This window comes from Pseudorca crassidens, chromosome 16, assembly GCF_039906515.1.
Source record: "Pseudorca crassidens isolate mPseCra1 chromosome 16, mPseCra1.hap1, whole genome shotgun sequence".
Lineage (NCBI taxonomy): Eukaryota > Metazoa > Chordata > Mammalia > Artiodactyla > Delphinidae > Pseudorca > Pseudorca crassidens.
This window is the reverse complement of record NC_090311.1, coordinates 13,630,547-13,644,781: the sequence shown is the minus strand read 5'-3', so window position 1 is coordinate 13,644,781 and position 14,235 is coordinate 13,630,547. Positions and strand designations below refer to the sequence as shown.

Here is a 14,235-nt window from a genome sequence, read left to right as displayed (position 1 = left end):
AGGAGAGCTCACCACTTTGCAGGAGGGGTGGACTTTTTCTGTCCTCGAGTTAGCGAATAGCAGCTTTGCAAAAGATGAGGAGACATTCTTCGTGTCTCGGCGCTGGTACCGGCGGATGACACCACGGGAGCTGTTTTTCTAGGGCTCTTTCCCTCTGTGCCTGTGCTGATCGGCGCCTTCAGGTCTCCTCAGGAGGCTCCCTGTGTCGGTGGCGCGTGGCTGTGAGTGGAGCTCCCATGTTGGCTTTGCACGTGCTCCTGGGCAGAGACGCTTTCCTGGTGTTTCTGTTTTCTCCGCTTAACTGACTTATCACCCTAATTGAACACGTCCTGGCCACGTGCAGCGCTCTCCAGCTGCTTTGCCCTATTCTTCTCCAGACACAGCCCGAGGCTTTCTGTAGAAAGTCTTTCACGTCAGTCAGGGACCCAGGCCATCCGGGTTAGACAGCAGGCCGCAGGCTGCCTAGATTTCATCAGGAGGTCCTCTTGTGGGGCTTATCACTCCGGCCAGATGTTCCCCCGACCCTGTACCTTTCCACCAGTGAGATGGCTCCTTCCTCGTCTCAGAGCTAGACTTGGGTTTCCTCAAGAGAATCAGATTTCTGTTCCCGTTTGCAGTGTCATCTCCAGTGAGGGGAAGCTCTCCTCTTAGGTGGGCCTTGCCACCTCGCGGCCCCCTCTCCTGAGCGCCTCAGGCCCCTCCGAGCCTGGGTGAGAAGGCCCCTGGGTGGGCCTGTCCCCGAGGCGAGGACGCAGCTCTAGGAGGTGGCACAGGACTTCCCCGGAGGCCCGGGCAGCTCAGCCCCTCCCTGTGTGAGCTCTCTCCAGCCCAGTGTGGAAACGGAAGCCGTTCTACCTTTTGCTTCTCTGATTGTTTCTGGAGAAAGACTGTAAGATTTGAAGTAAAGCAAAACAGTCTTATGAGCTGCGTAGGGGACGCACGATTGTTCTTGTTGAACGCGGTGTTTTGGGCCGTCATTGTGGGGGAGGTAAAGACGCGGCCATCCCTACTCCAGAGGCTCCCTTGCAAGCCCGTCCCTCAGACTCCTTGTGCTGCCACTGGGGCGTGGCCCTGGGTTTGGGTTGGTGGAGAGAGAATCATCATGGCGTCTCTTTACCTCAAGTCCTGGGTCAGATGACTTCTCCCTGACACCCTGAGGCTTAGGGCATCAAAAAGTTCATGTTCATGGTGAGGGCTGTGACCCCAAAAGGGAAGCATAGGCTCTGAGGGGCAGGCCCCAGACAAGGGTGGAAACAGACTTTTTCTTCTGGTTCTTTAACGAGGTGTGGTGGTGCAGTGTGGGATGGAGGGAAGGACACTGGCCTGCTGGTGGGGGACCACACTGCTCCCAGCCAGCTGTGACCCCAGGCATGCCCCGTGCCAGCCTGGCTGGGTGGCAAAGACAAGATGATGGCCAACCTCCTGTGGTTCTGGGATGTGATGACTTCAACCTCCCGAGCCTCCCTCTGGAGAGTCCAGATGGGACCACTGCCCCATTCTGGTTCCTAGCTGAGCCCTTGGGGACGACAGGGATGGGTCACCCGGAGCTCGGAAGAAGGCCGAGGCTTCATTCTCACGGTCACTTTGGGGCTGCGTGTCCAGGATCAGCTCTCTGTGGACTTTGTGATGGTCCAGGCCTCTCCCTCGTGTGCAGGTCAAGCCTGTGGTCAAAGCCAGACTTTCCATAAAGGCACCAGGGGCAGGTGGGTGGTCCCTCTTGGTTAAACGTTCTTGTATGAGCAGAGGCGAGTGAGCAGGCACCGGCACCCCAGGGGAAGAGAAGGGGTCGCGCGTGGCCCAGCCCCAGTCAACACTTGTCATGCGGCTGGGGAAAGGCCTAGAGGGAAGTCTTGTTGTGTTTGCCGGTGATACAAATTTGGGAAGGATAAAGATGTCCAATTAGTCGCAGATTCAAAAAAATCTCCACAGGCACAAATGAAGGCCTGAAAGGAACCTGGGGGGATCCTCTGGTGAGAGTGTGAAGCCCTGCCGAAGGCTGGAAAGCACCCCAGGAAGGCGAGGTCGGGGCCCTGGAGGAAGCGCAGGTCTCTGCGCGGCAAGCCCGGTGAGCGCATGCGCCGCTGGGGCTCCACAGACTCTCGCTGTGCGGCTGCCCCAGAGGGGCGCGGCCGAGGGGCCGGACCTCAGAAGAGGCTTGTAGGATTCCTTCAGCCCTTCTTTTTTTCCTCAGATGCTAGTGGTCCTGTGCTGTGTGCCCATCGTGGGCTGGGGCAGTTCTGGGAACCAGGTTTCAAGGTCGAGAATAACGTAAACTTGTACAGAGGGGGCCGCAGTAGGCGCCCTGCTGCTGGGGAACAACCCAGGGCCTGAGGCCGTGTTTCCTCGAGAAAGCTGAGTGGCAAGAGGGATGCCTCTCACTCTTCCCACGCGCCGGCGGGGGGCTAGGGGAGGGGGTTGAGCCAGCTTCTCCTGGCTCTGGGATGTGAACCAGGGCCGGCAGGTGGAGGTGGTGGGAGGCTTAGGGCTGGTGTTAAGATGCTGCCCTGTAGTAGGAGGCGCCCCTGAAGCGCCGTCTGGAAGAGTAGTGGGGTCCCGGCCCCAGGTTTCCCAGCAGAGCTAGACGGCCCCCTCCTGGGACCCCGTTCCTCCCCGAGGCACACTGAGGTTTCTTTGAGTTCTGAGAGGCAGGTTCTGTGGATTGTGTGAGGTGGTGGAGGTCCTGGCGAGGCAGACGATGCTGAGGCTGTGTCAGAACAGGAAAAGGGAACTTGGAACCTGAGCTCCAAAGCGTGCCTGGCCCCGTCCGCAGCTTGAAAGTCAAGAAAGGAGGACTCTGGGCCCCCGACCACACCCTGCCTGTTGCCCCGTGGAGTAAGTCCATGCTGGACCAACGGGGGTGCCTTCAGGGGATGGCCTTGAGTACTTCCAGCTCTGTGAAGTGAACGTCCTCATGCAGGGTCTTTCCTCTAAATGGTCAGCGTGTTCTGAGCGCCTCCTGTGTGCCACCGTGGAGTTGGGCTGCCGGGAGACAGATGAAGGGGTCCCTGCCCGCGGGAGCTTACCGCAGTTTGGGGAAGGTCAGCAGGCTGGGGTGAATGGTGAGTGGGGGCTGTGTGGAGTGACAGGGCACAGGGTCAGGCTTGCGCACGTTGCCACGTGACCTTCAAAGCCTGCCCGTGAGGTGTGTGCAGTAGGAGCTGTCACCGTCTCTTGGGCTCTGAGGGGTTCAAGTGACCCACTTAATTAAGCCTTGGGTGGTAAGTTTCCAGCTGAAATGAACACCTTGTTTCATGCCTCCTAATCCCATGCTTTGGGCTTGAGAATCGGGAAGTGGGTGTTTGCTGTCTGAGAGTACAGCTGACCCTTGAACAACTCGGGGGTTAGAGTTGCAGACCCTCTGCACGGATGAAAATCCGCTGTAATTTACAGTCGGCCCTCCGTGTCTGTGGTTCCTCTGTAGCTGCTGTTCCCCATCTGTGGATTCAACCAACCATGGAGCGTGTAATACTGTAGTATTTACTATTGAAAAAAAATCTGCGTACAAATGAACCTGTGCAGTTCAAACTCATGTTGTTCAAGGGTCAACTGTATCTGCTGTCCGTGGAAAATAACATACGCTGGCTTCCGAGTCACATGCGTGAGCTCAGCACCCCACTCGCTTCAGAAAGATGTAGCTTGTCTGGGGCTTGCCCTGAGCCGGCCTGCATCCCTGCTTTGAAGTTTTGGCTTCAGAGATGGTTTTCATGCTTCACCCTGGGAATCAGGAGTCACCGGCAAGCCATTCTGGCCACAAAAGATGACCACGTAGACATTTACTTATTTATTTTTCTGGCATGGAAAGATGTTCATGAAGGTTATTGAGAAAAGCAGGATGTAGGACCATAGGTATCATCCCAGATTTTTTTGAAAAACAAAAAACCTAAATCCTGTGTACACACACTTATTTACGTATGTAAAACTTACAAGGGAAAACTGTGGCGATTATGTGAGTGAAGGGGTGTGGGACAATTTTAATGTTTTTTTGCCCTCATCTTAATGTTCCTCGATTTTGTCAATGCCCATGTCTTTCTCCTGTCGTACAAATCATGAAGGGGGTGTGGGGAACAGAAGCAGATGCCACCACTGCTCGCTGCCCATGCCGGGAGCTGTTGGTGTCATCTCCGGGTAAAGTGCGCCAGCAGGCAGAGGTGGAGGCGAGATGAAGCTGATGATAGAGGGAGGAATCTCATTTCTGGAGCGTCTCGGCAGCTTTGGGCGGCCGGATAAGCCGCGTGGGGCCCAGATGGGCTCTGGCAGCCGCCGGATATTAGCTGCTTGGGTGCAGGCCCCAGGGCTTCATTTCATCAGCTCTAATCTCTAATCACCAGCGCGGTGTCTCACAATGATTAGTTTTTCTCACATGTGACTGATATCAGTACCGATAAGGTGTCCTTTTCATACATTTGCAGGCGTTGCTTTCTTACCAGCTAGTATTTCTTATCTCATTGGAACCAATATTTTTGGGATCCTTGCGCACAAGATGGGGAGGTAAGATGAAATGAGACAACACTCACTCTGTTATAATAATGTAGTTCTTTAAAAAAAAATTCCAAGTGTTTCTGCCTTCACGATTACAACTTATTGTTCTGATTTCCATTGAAAACTTGGATGGGGGCGGAAATCACGTATTGATGGTGCTTTTTTGTTTTTTGACAGGTGGCTTTGTGCTCTTCTAGGAATGATAATTGTTGGATTCAGCATTTTATGTGTGAGTGAAAGATGACATTTGGCAAGTGGAAATAATCTGTGAATGAAACTTTTGCTTTGGGCAAGAATGACCAAGAAATATTTTATAGCAATTTGAAGTTTGTTGACTGAGTTTTATTACATCTTCCATTTTCTTCTCATCATTTTTTGTTGTTGTTGTTTGTGATACGGGGGCCTCTCACTGTTGTGGCCTCTCCCATTGCGGAGCACAGGCTCCAGATGCGCAGGCTCAGCGGCCATGGCTCACGGGCCTAGCCGCTCCGCGACATGTGGGACCTTCCCGGACCGGGGCACGAACCCGTGTCCCCTGCATTGGCAGGCGGACTCTCAACCACTGCGCCACCAGGGAAGCCCTCTCATCATTTTTTATCATCTTAAAAATTTTGGACAAGACTCTCCAAAGGGTTTATTTTTACTTCATGTTGGTTGGAAATTATTTAGAATGTTTTATTACATAGTTTTTATTTCACTTTGTAGCCCGCTCCCCGACATCTTAAACATCGCTGTGTCTTAAACACTTTAGGGCAGCTAGCCAGAAACAATAGCAGGATGTTTTTCTAGAATAAAACATCTTCTATTAAAGGCCAGTATCTATCCCAAATGAGACCTTATGGTTCTTTTCAAAAATGGTGTATGGACGAGGCTGAACTTTCACATATGGCGGTGAACTAGCTTTTCGTGGTGGTCACAAAACCCATTTCAACTCCAACTGTTAACGATTTGGAGGGTCTACTTCTGCCCAAACCTCATCCTGCTTCTCCTCCTACTTGCTCCAGGAGGGAACACGCATAACAGGCCAAAGAAATCATATCTTTAAGACTTTCCAAGATGATTTAGAGTTGGATAGCATGTTATTTTATTTATTTATTTTTTAATAAATTTATTTATTTTATTTTATTTATTTTTGGCTGTGTTGGGTCTTCGTTGCTGCGTGTGGGCTTTTCTCTAGTTGTGGAGAGTGGCGGCTACTCTTTGTTGCAGTGCTCAGGCATCTCATTGCAGTGGCTTCTCTTGTGATGGAGCACGGACTCTAGGCGCGTGGGCTTCAGTAGTTGTGGCATGCGGGCTCAGTAGTTGTGGCTTGCGGGCTCTAGAGCGCAGGCTCAGTACCTGTGGCGCACGGGCTTAGTTGTTCCGCAGCATGTGGGATGTTCCCGGACTAGGACTCGAACCCCTGTCTCCTGCATTGGCAGGCGGATTCTTAACCACTGTGCCACCAGGGAAGCCCCAGCATGTTATTTTAGCGTAACATTTATTTTCTCTTACAGATTCCTCTTGCAAAAAACATTTATGGACTCATAGCTCCCAACTTTGGAGTTGGTTTTGCAATTGGTAAGTCACACGAGTCTTTTACCTAAATTTAAAACTTTGTTTTCCCATTACTAAGACAGAGTTCCTCTTACTTGGGCAGACTATAGCTACTCAATCTAAAATATCTAGAAGTTTGACAGGAGGCTGTGGGCAGCTTAGCTCATGTACGGCTTGTAGATCGTCCATAGAAAGGTACTGGCTTCCATGTACTAGTCATTTATTTCCTGAAAACCGGGCATATAAAAGCCTGCTATTTACAGAAGCAAAGCGACACTCCACTGCTGAGCTTGGGCAAACAGGAGAGCTGCTTCCTCAGAATCCATTTGTTTGGGCTCATATCTGTGCACAGACCTTCTCATATGAGGCTGGGGGACAAAGAGACTTCACGTGTATTTTTTGTATAAGGTTTGGTACAGAAAAGGTAGACTGATGTATTGATGACCAGCTGTACTGCAGGAATTTTCACAGGCAAAGGGGTTGAGTCTTTGCAGTAATGTGAGGAACAGTAAGTAATACATTAGGGAAAAACCTTGTTAATATTTTGGATAAATAGCATATGCTTTTTGTTTCTCATTTATAATATACACATTGATCATGATAAAAGTAAAGGTAAATCTGTCACAGGGTAAAGGCAGGAGTTGACTCTTTGGTACAGTGGAAAGGGTGGAGCCTTTGTGGACCCCTTAGACCAGGTTAGGTTCTCCTAGCTTGTATGTATGTGTATACATAACCTCTCCCAGTGCCTTTATAGCCTCAATCACAGTCGTAATTTATTTTCCAACTCTTTGTTCCTTTTGTTCTCCCCTGTGTCCCAGCAACTTGCACATGTTAGGTGATCAGCAAATACTAGTTGAATGAAAGAAATGTCCCTTACCCTCCTGCCCCTGGTGGGTGTTCGGGTAAGGGGTCTGTCATTTGAACGCCCTGCTGGGCATGTTCACAGCCCTCACCTCATTCAGCCAGTCATTATCATCTCCATTTTATCGATGGGGAGACTGACGTTCAGAGAGAGAAGGCATGACAGTGCTCACCCAGCCAGGGATTTGGGGCCAGAACTCTGAATATATGTGTGTTTCCTTTATGCTTCCTGTCCCCGACTATTCAAGAGACCAGAGATTCTAATACAGGTCTTGGAGGTGGTGGTGGCGGTTTTGGTTTTTTTAGGCAACTAAATGAGCAAAGCTCTTTCGATTTTAATTTCCTGGGTAGGGCAGGATGATCCCTCAGACTCCTTCCTGTTCTGGTTCCTTGTGATTCTCCCTAATACTTTCCAACTTTAACTCTCATAATCTAAGTGTGAGGCCACAGTGTGGATGGGGAGGGAGCTGAGTGAGGCATGTAGGTTTGCCCACTCTTTGAGGGCAAAGGACGAGTGGACCAGAAAATAGTGAATCAGGAAAACACCCACAGGAAGCAGGCTTGGGGTCCACACAGCCAGTAACCAGCATCCCTCTGGATCTGAAGAATGGCAGGTGAGTCACCAGAGGACTGGGCGCTGTCCACCAGACAGCGGAGGGCAAGGGTGAGGCAAGGTGGAGAACAGCAGATGGTGGTCTGGGTTCCAGTCTCAGCCTCAAGCGCCTTCAGTCTGTCTTCAGCCAAAGGTATGTTGCAGGGAGTTTGCCTCAAGACTTGCAGGTAGCAGTGAGAGATCTTGGCAGGGTCGTGAGTTTAGGACACAGTCCCTGACATTCAGCTCATTATTGGTTTCCATCAGTTTTCTATAGACTGTGTTCCCTGACTGTCCACAGGCATGGTGGATTCGTCAATGATGCCCATCATGGGCTACCTGGTTGACCTGCGGCACGTGTCCGTCTATGGGAGCGTGTATGCCATTGCCGATGTAGCATTTTGTATGGGATATGCTATAGGTAAGGACATTGGCTTTCAAAACAACCTTTTTCTCAGTGCATGATTGATAATGCCTACTGAAAATTATTTAAACCTTTGCATCTTTCTGCCTACAAGACATTTAGAGAGAGCTTTATCTAATTCTCTGTTTCCTGAAAGGTCCTTCCGCTGGTGGGGCTATCGCAAAGTCAATTGGATTTCCATGGCTCATGAGAATTATTGGAATAATTGATATTCTTTTTGCTCCTCTCTGCTTTTTTCTCCGAAGTCCACCTGCCAAGGAAGAAAAAATGGTAAGCAAATTTTGGGATGCAATGAAGTATTTCTGGATAATTTTAGCATGGTCTCCTGGATAGTGTCTTATGGCTTAGTTCTAAAATATATTTCTGCTCCTTTTGAACAGAACTCCCCAAATGTAAATGGTAAGAGTTCCCTTTTAGTTTATACCACATAGGGCAGCTACTTGTTTTACTGTATCAAACATTATGTTTATATATTTTGAAGAATGAAATTATTTTTGTACATAGATTAGCAGCCAATATAGCTCTTTTCATCAACCAAATATAAACAGGGATTGTTCAATTTAATTTTCTAAGGTTCTTGAAAGTCTTGAAGATAACTTTTTTGCCTCTTGTGCTTCTAAGATCAGCCATTTTTGGTACTGTTTGCTTTTCTCCTAACCCTTACAGCTTTCAGTAATAGTGTCTTAGTCCTTACTGCATAAGATTCAGGAGATGGTTTTCATGTAGGTAACAGACGCTTATGGAAAAATATTGTTTATGCACCTTTGGGCGCATGTTAGCATGTATGTATAACGTTTAAGTTCGTAATTTCATGACCAGAATCGTAGTTATAGGCAAGATGTAGTATTGAGTGTTAAGTGTTCCTTTTCTGAATAAATTCAAACTTATTGATTCTAAATTTGAATCTTGAAATGCATGGGTCATTTGACCGTTTCTGATAAGCGTTGAGACCTGGTTTGGTGCCGCCGCTGCTGCTTTTTTTAAAACATCAAATGGTGATAGACACTCGTCTAGTTGAAAGATGAGGGCCTTAGGTTAAAGGTGAATGAGAGAAACAAGGCTGGGGGAGATGGTATTTGGCATTTAGGAATGGGTGTGAGGTTCCCTTGCTGCTGTTCCTAGGGAGTACGTCAGAAGTTCTCTCTGATGTTTGACCTGAAATGGGTTTTAAGGCTTTGGCATTTCTTGACTGCCCTTTTACGTGATTATCCCTAAAGTGGATTTAAAGAGAGACACAGACCCTGAAGTTAGGTTGTGTGCAGTCTTTGTTTTGGGCACTTTCTGTATTTATTAATATGTGCAGTATATTTAAAAAATATGTCCAGCACTGAGCACTGGTCTTGTGCCCTTTACTCGATAGGATTTAAGTAGGTGATTTTGAATTACTCTGGAGCCATTTGACTCTTCCTCTTTGCCTGTGCTTGCCAGCTCCGAACAGCCACAGCCGTAGCACTATGTCGTATCTCTCTTGGGGCACTTCCTGTTTTCCAGCCTGGTTGTCTAAGTTTCCTGTCTACCTTTGTTTGTCCGACCCCAACTCAGTACCTTGGCCTCAATCAGGGTCAGAAAATTCTCTGTGCAACCACAGAAAACAACGCTTGTCCTGTTGCCACTGTATCAATCTGATTAAGGCCGAATGAAGATTACTCCTAACCCTATTTGACGAAAAGAAAAAATCACCTACAAATGCTCCTGTCATCCAAGAGACTGTTTAAGACTCGGGAGACAGTGCAGGGCCAGCACGGGCAGCCCTGGAGCCGAGCTGTCTGTCCCATGGGAAGACATAGCCTCAACCTCACACAGTGGTTGTGAGGATTAAATGAAAGAATACCAGTGGAGTGCGACCCCGGAGTCTGCACACAGTAAATGCTCAATAAATTGTCACGCGTTCCCATCTCACTCCACTCTCCTTTCTTGCTCTCACCTAACCCTGACTTACTCTGTCAGCCCAGCAGTACCCCAGTTTCCTCCCTCTCTTCCTCTCTGAGATGAGAGCCTCCTTTTACTCTCAGAGCCCAGGGCTGCCCAGTGGACTTCCCTCGCCGAGCAGCAGACGTTAGTGGCCGTTGTGTTATCTGTTCGTTGGCAGCAGTGTGAGGGCTTATCTGAGGTCTTGGAGGAAGTGGATGAGGTCAGGGGACCAGGGAGGGTGAGCTTGCCCTGCCAGCCCCCACTCTGGGGTCCCCATGTGATGGGCGGAAGTCAGGCCTCAGTGCTTCTTCCCACATTTAAACTAAGGCTTTAGTTCATTTAAAAAGAAGAGTGCTGAAGGAAGTGGAAGACACGATTCTGAAAGGCAAAGCAACAAGAATGACAGGCTTCCAGAAGCCACTTCCACTGTAAAATGTCAAAATCCTTAATAAGTGCCCGGCAAGATGAATCATTACAAACTTGAGAGAATGCACCATCTGCCTGCCCATAATTGATGCCCATAATTGAATGCATCGTGTCGGACGCCATTTGACTGTCATAATGGCAGCATGCGAAGGTGGCAGCTACTCACTGTGCAGGCAGAGCAGGAAAGAACCAGGTGGAAACCAATAGCGCCGGATGATGAGGGGAGTGAGGGCAGGAAGCAGTGTGTGCCGTGGTGGAAGGACGATCGATTACTGCCCACTTGAGAAAATCCAATACACACAAGTGCTGGCATTCAGGATCAGCAGTTACCAAATGCAGGGGACCTGAGAGCCAGAAGAAGGTATACAAACCTTGGCCAATCATTCTTTCATTAGTAAGCATTCTGATTAAGTGGTGTTTGGACTTAAGCTAGAAATGGAAAATTCTAGTGCTATTTTATGGATCCTATAAGTTATCCAGTCATGAGCCAGTTTGTGAGCACTTGAGTTTTTCTTCCATTTGGTTTATTGGATTTCTGCTTTTTTTTCTTTTCTTAAATAATGAGTGTTATCAATACAGGCAGAGAAAAAAGCCTGTTACTCCAGTTCCTCTGCAAGTATAAGAAACACCAACTCTGTCATTTAGGAAACTGTGTTCCAGTTATAAGACAATTGCTTACAGCCTCTAACTGTCAGAATTCCCAGTGAGGAGGAAAGCTGTGTTCTGGAATGGAGTTTTATCTTTTCAGGTTGAATTATTTTTAAAGATAGGGCACATTTCTTAGGTCTTACTCTTGAAGTTTCTAATTGTTGCCCAGACAGGAAAGTAGGTGGTTTGAGGACTGCAGCTTTCTTTTACTGGGTGACCCTGATGCAAAACCATCACTTTTTTTTTTAAAAGATGTGGTAAATAATTTTTTTTTTTTTTGCGGTACGCGGGCCTCTCACTGTTGTGGCCTCTCCCGTTGTGGAGCACAGGCTCCGGAGGCGCAGGCTCAGCGGCCATGGCTCACGGGCCCAGCCGCTCCGCGGCATGTGGGATCTTCCCAGACCGGGGCACAAACCTGCGTCCCCTGCATCGGCAGGCGGACTCTCAACCACTGCGCCACCAGGGAAGCCCTAATGCTTTTACTTTTTCACTGTCCCAGCTTTGTACTTGTGTTATTTTTACACCTCACTTGGTCCAGCATGTTTTACCAGTTTGGAAATTCTGACTCTCCTGTGTCTGATATGAAACCAGGCATTTGGTAGGACCAGGGCTCAACTCTCAGGAACCATGCGTTGCCCTGAATTCAGATGAAAATGCCCTCCCCCCGCCCCCTTTTTTTTTTTTTTTTTACTTTTTCTTCAGTCCAGAGTCAAACACACCTTTTTCCACACAGCAGTGCACGGAGCACTGCTCTGATTACCAGGCTTCTCCCCAGGCCACTCTGCATGCGTCCCCCATGCACTTGACTTACCCACTTGATCTTGTTCATGCCCCTCTTTTCGTGGCACTTTTGGGCTATTAGATGCCATCTGGCTTAATCATGTACAACTTAAAAAAACAACTATGGCACAATAAATCTTTCAAAAGAGGTTCAGAAGCCAGTAAGCTAGGTTTTAAAAGCAACAGATGATCTTTTAAGAAAGAAAACTTCTTAACCTGATATAGGTAGTATCAACAAATGCAGTTTGGTTAATTGATAAATTCTATTTAAGTCTATATGATGCCAGATAACTGGTCTGACTGAACTTCCCTTGCAATGCAGTTTTTTAATTGAGTCCGTATTACATACCCAGTGCTAGGTTCCAGAGGTCCTTACGTCTACATGTACATACCGTTAGGTATAACGGTGGACAACCAAGGGACGGAAGGCAGTTGTGATAAGGTAGAATGATGGCCGTCCTTCCCAAGCCTGCTTCGCTGCCTGTGGGCCTGGGGTCAAGGCCCCTGCCTGGCATCCGGGGCCCTGTAGTCTGGCCCCGGTTGGGCTTTCCCGTGAACATCTCCCTGTGCCTCCTCATCAGATAGGGGGTGGAGGGGTTGGTGGGGAGGCAGGCTGTTTTACTTAATGTCTCGTTTGGTAAATAACCTCTGCCACGCTCATTTCCAACTCCCTCGCTGTGAAAATCCTTTCCATCATTCAAGCTTCAAGTCCACCCCCATCGCTTCCACATTGCTTTCCCTGAGCACTTAACCCACAGTGAGCACTCCACCTGCAAACCCTATGGAACCTGTCACTGGTGTGCAGTGAGGTACCTAAGTTGCTGGTAGAGGACCTTGAGGGCACTGACACACACACCTGGTAGGTGCCCAGTAAGCTGCTGTCAGCCATGTGACCCTACTGTGCCCTAGAAAATGCCACGTAAGTCGGGCGGCGTTTCTCGCAGCGCGTTTCTCACCCTCGTGTGAGGGTAGGGACGGGGGATTTCATTTTTAACCTGCCCCCTCAAGTGATTCTTGGGCACATTTCTTTGAGGATCACTAATCCAGAGAGGCAAGACATCGAGCTCTTTGGTGGCTAGACCTTTTGTGTTACGAGCACACACCCACGTGGGGAGAATGGTCCTGGTATACAGTGTCTGTTGCCTCAATTACTTATTTTTAGAAATTGAGCTCTTTATGAAGTCCATGTATCAATTCACTTGGCAAGAAGCACAATCAAAAAAATAGAGTTAAATTTGCAGCTGACAATTTGAGCTGGCAGCCTAACTCAGAGGGTCCTGGAAGGCCTTATTTATTTATTTATTTTTTGCGGTACGCGGGTTTCTCACCGTTGCGCCCTCTCCCCTTGCAGAGCACAGGCTGCGGACGCACAGGCACAGCGGCCACGGCTCACGGGCCCAGCCGCTCCGTGGCATGTGGGATCCTCCCGGACTGGGGCATGAACCCGCGTCCCCTGCACCGGCAGGCGGACTCCCAACCACTGGGCCACCAGGGAAGCCCTGGAAGTCCTTATCTTAACATGCCACACAGATCATTTTAGCATTTCTTGGGAAATGATAAATGGGTTAAGCACTTGAGTGGAGACATAGCAGCTTATCAGATCTGTGGGACAAGAACTGGGTGTAGCTAACAAGCGCCAAGATAGGTTGCAACAGGCCAACAGAAGATAAATTTTAATCCAGATAAATGTTGCCATTTAGATTTTCAAACTGCACAGAAAGGCACTGGAGGGAATAGTTTACGTGGAGGAGACTCTGAAAGACGTTCTTGATGAGAGAATTCATTTCAGTTGCAGCTGATGTTGTGCTCTACACTCCTGCTGTCCTGTGGGGCATCGCCAGAGCAGACTTTGGCATAGGCTGCCTGGGCTCGTATCTGCCCCATTTAGCTGTACATCCCTTGGTCAAGTTCTTTAACCTTTGCGCCTACACGGAGGGTTATCAAGCTACCACATAGGGTTATTGTGAAGTTGAGGTATTGCATTGAAAATGCTTAGCACAGTCCTGGCATGATAAACCCCAGCTGTACACTCAGACTACGTGCTTGGTCTGTACACTTTGGTGAGGGATGATGACTACAGTGCGCATCAACTGAGGATGTTTATCAGTTGAGGATCAGTTGACCTTTAAGAAAGTTTTCGGTAACAATAAGGGAGTGCACAAGATTTTTACGTACATGAGAGGAATGTATTTTTTTCTTTTTTTTTTTTGCGGTATGCGGGCCTCTCACTGCTGTGGCCTCTCCCGTTGCGGAGCACAGGCTCCGGATGCGCAGGCTCAGCGGCCATGGCTCACGGGTCCAGCCGCTCCGCGGCATGTGGGCTCTTCCCGGACTGGGGTACGAACCCGTGTACCCTGCATCGGCAGGCGGACTCTCAACCACTGCGCCACCAGGGAAGCCCAGGAATGTATTTTTTAAAATACACTTGAGCAAAAGGAGGCCAGCCAGGATTTGGGGAGAGGTCCTTCTGAAATGCCATTCTTAAAAAGATAAGGGCCCTGTGACGCTTAGTCTAGGGAAATCTAAGGGGGCATGGCCGTGGTCTTAAAATATTGTAAGGGCAGGCTGTGAAGACGGC

The 14,235-nt window shown here is 48.9% G+C and overlaps 1 protein-coding gene across 1 annotated transcript in view; it reads left to right on the top strand.

Annotated features, from left to right (window-relative positions):
- SLC18A2 (solute carrier family 18 member A2) overlaps positions 1–14,235 on the top strand; it is a 35,706-nt gene that overhangs the window by 20,684 nt on the left and 787 nt on the right. Inside the window, exons 10-14 of the mRNA XM_067709280.1 lie at positions 4,410–4,488; positions 4,657–4,708; positions 5,976–6,039; positions 7,770–7,889; positions 8,029–8,162. Of these exons, the coding sequence (XP_067565381.1) occupies positions 4,410–4,488; positions 4,657–4,708; positions 5,976–6,039; positions 7,770–7,889; positions 8,029–8,162 (449 nt within the window). The remainder of the gene's footprint in view (positions 1–4,409; positions 4,489–4,656; positions 4,709–5,975; positions 6,040–7,769; positions 7,890–8,028; positions 8,163–14,235) is intronic.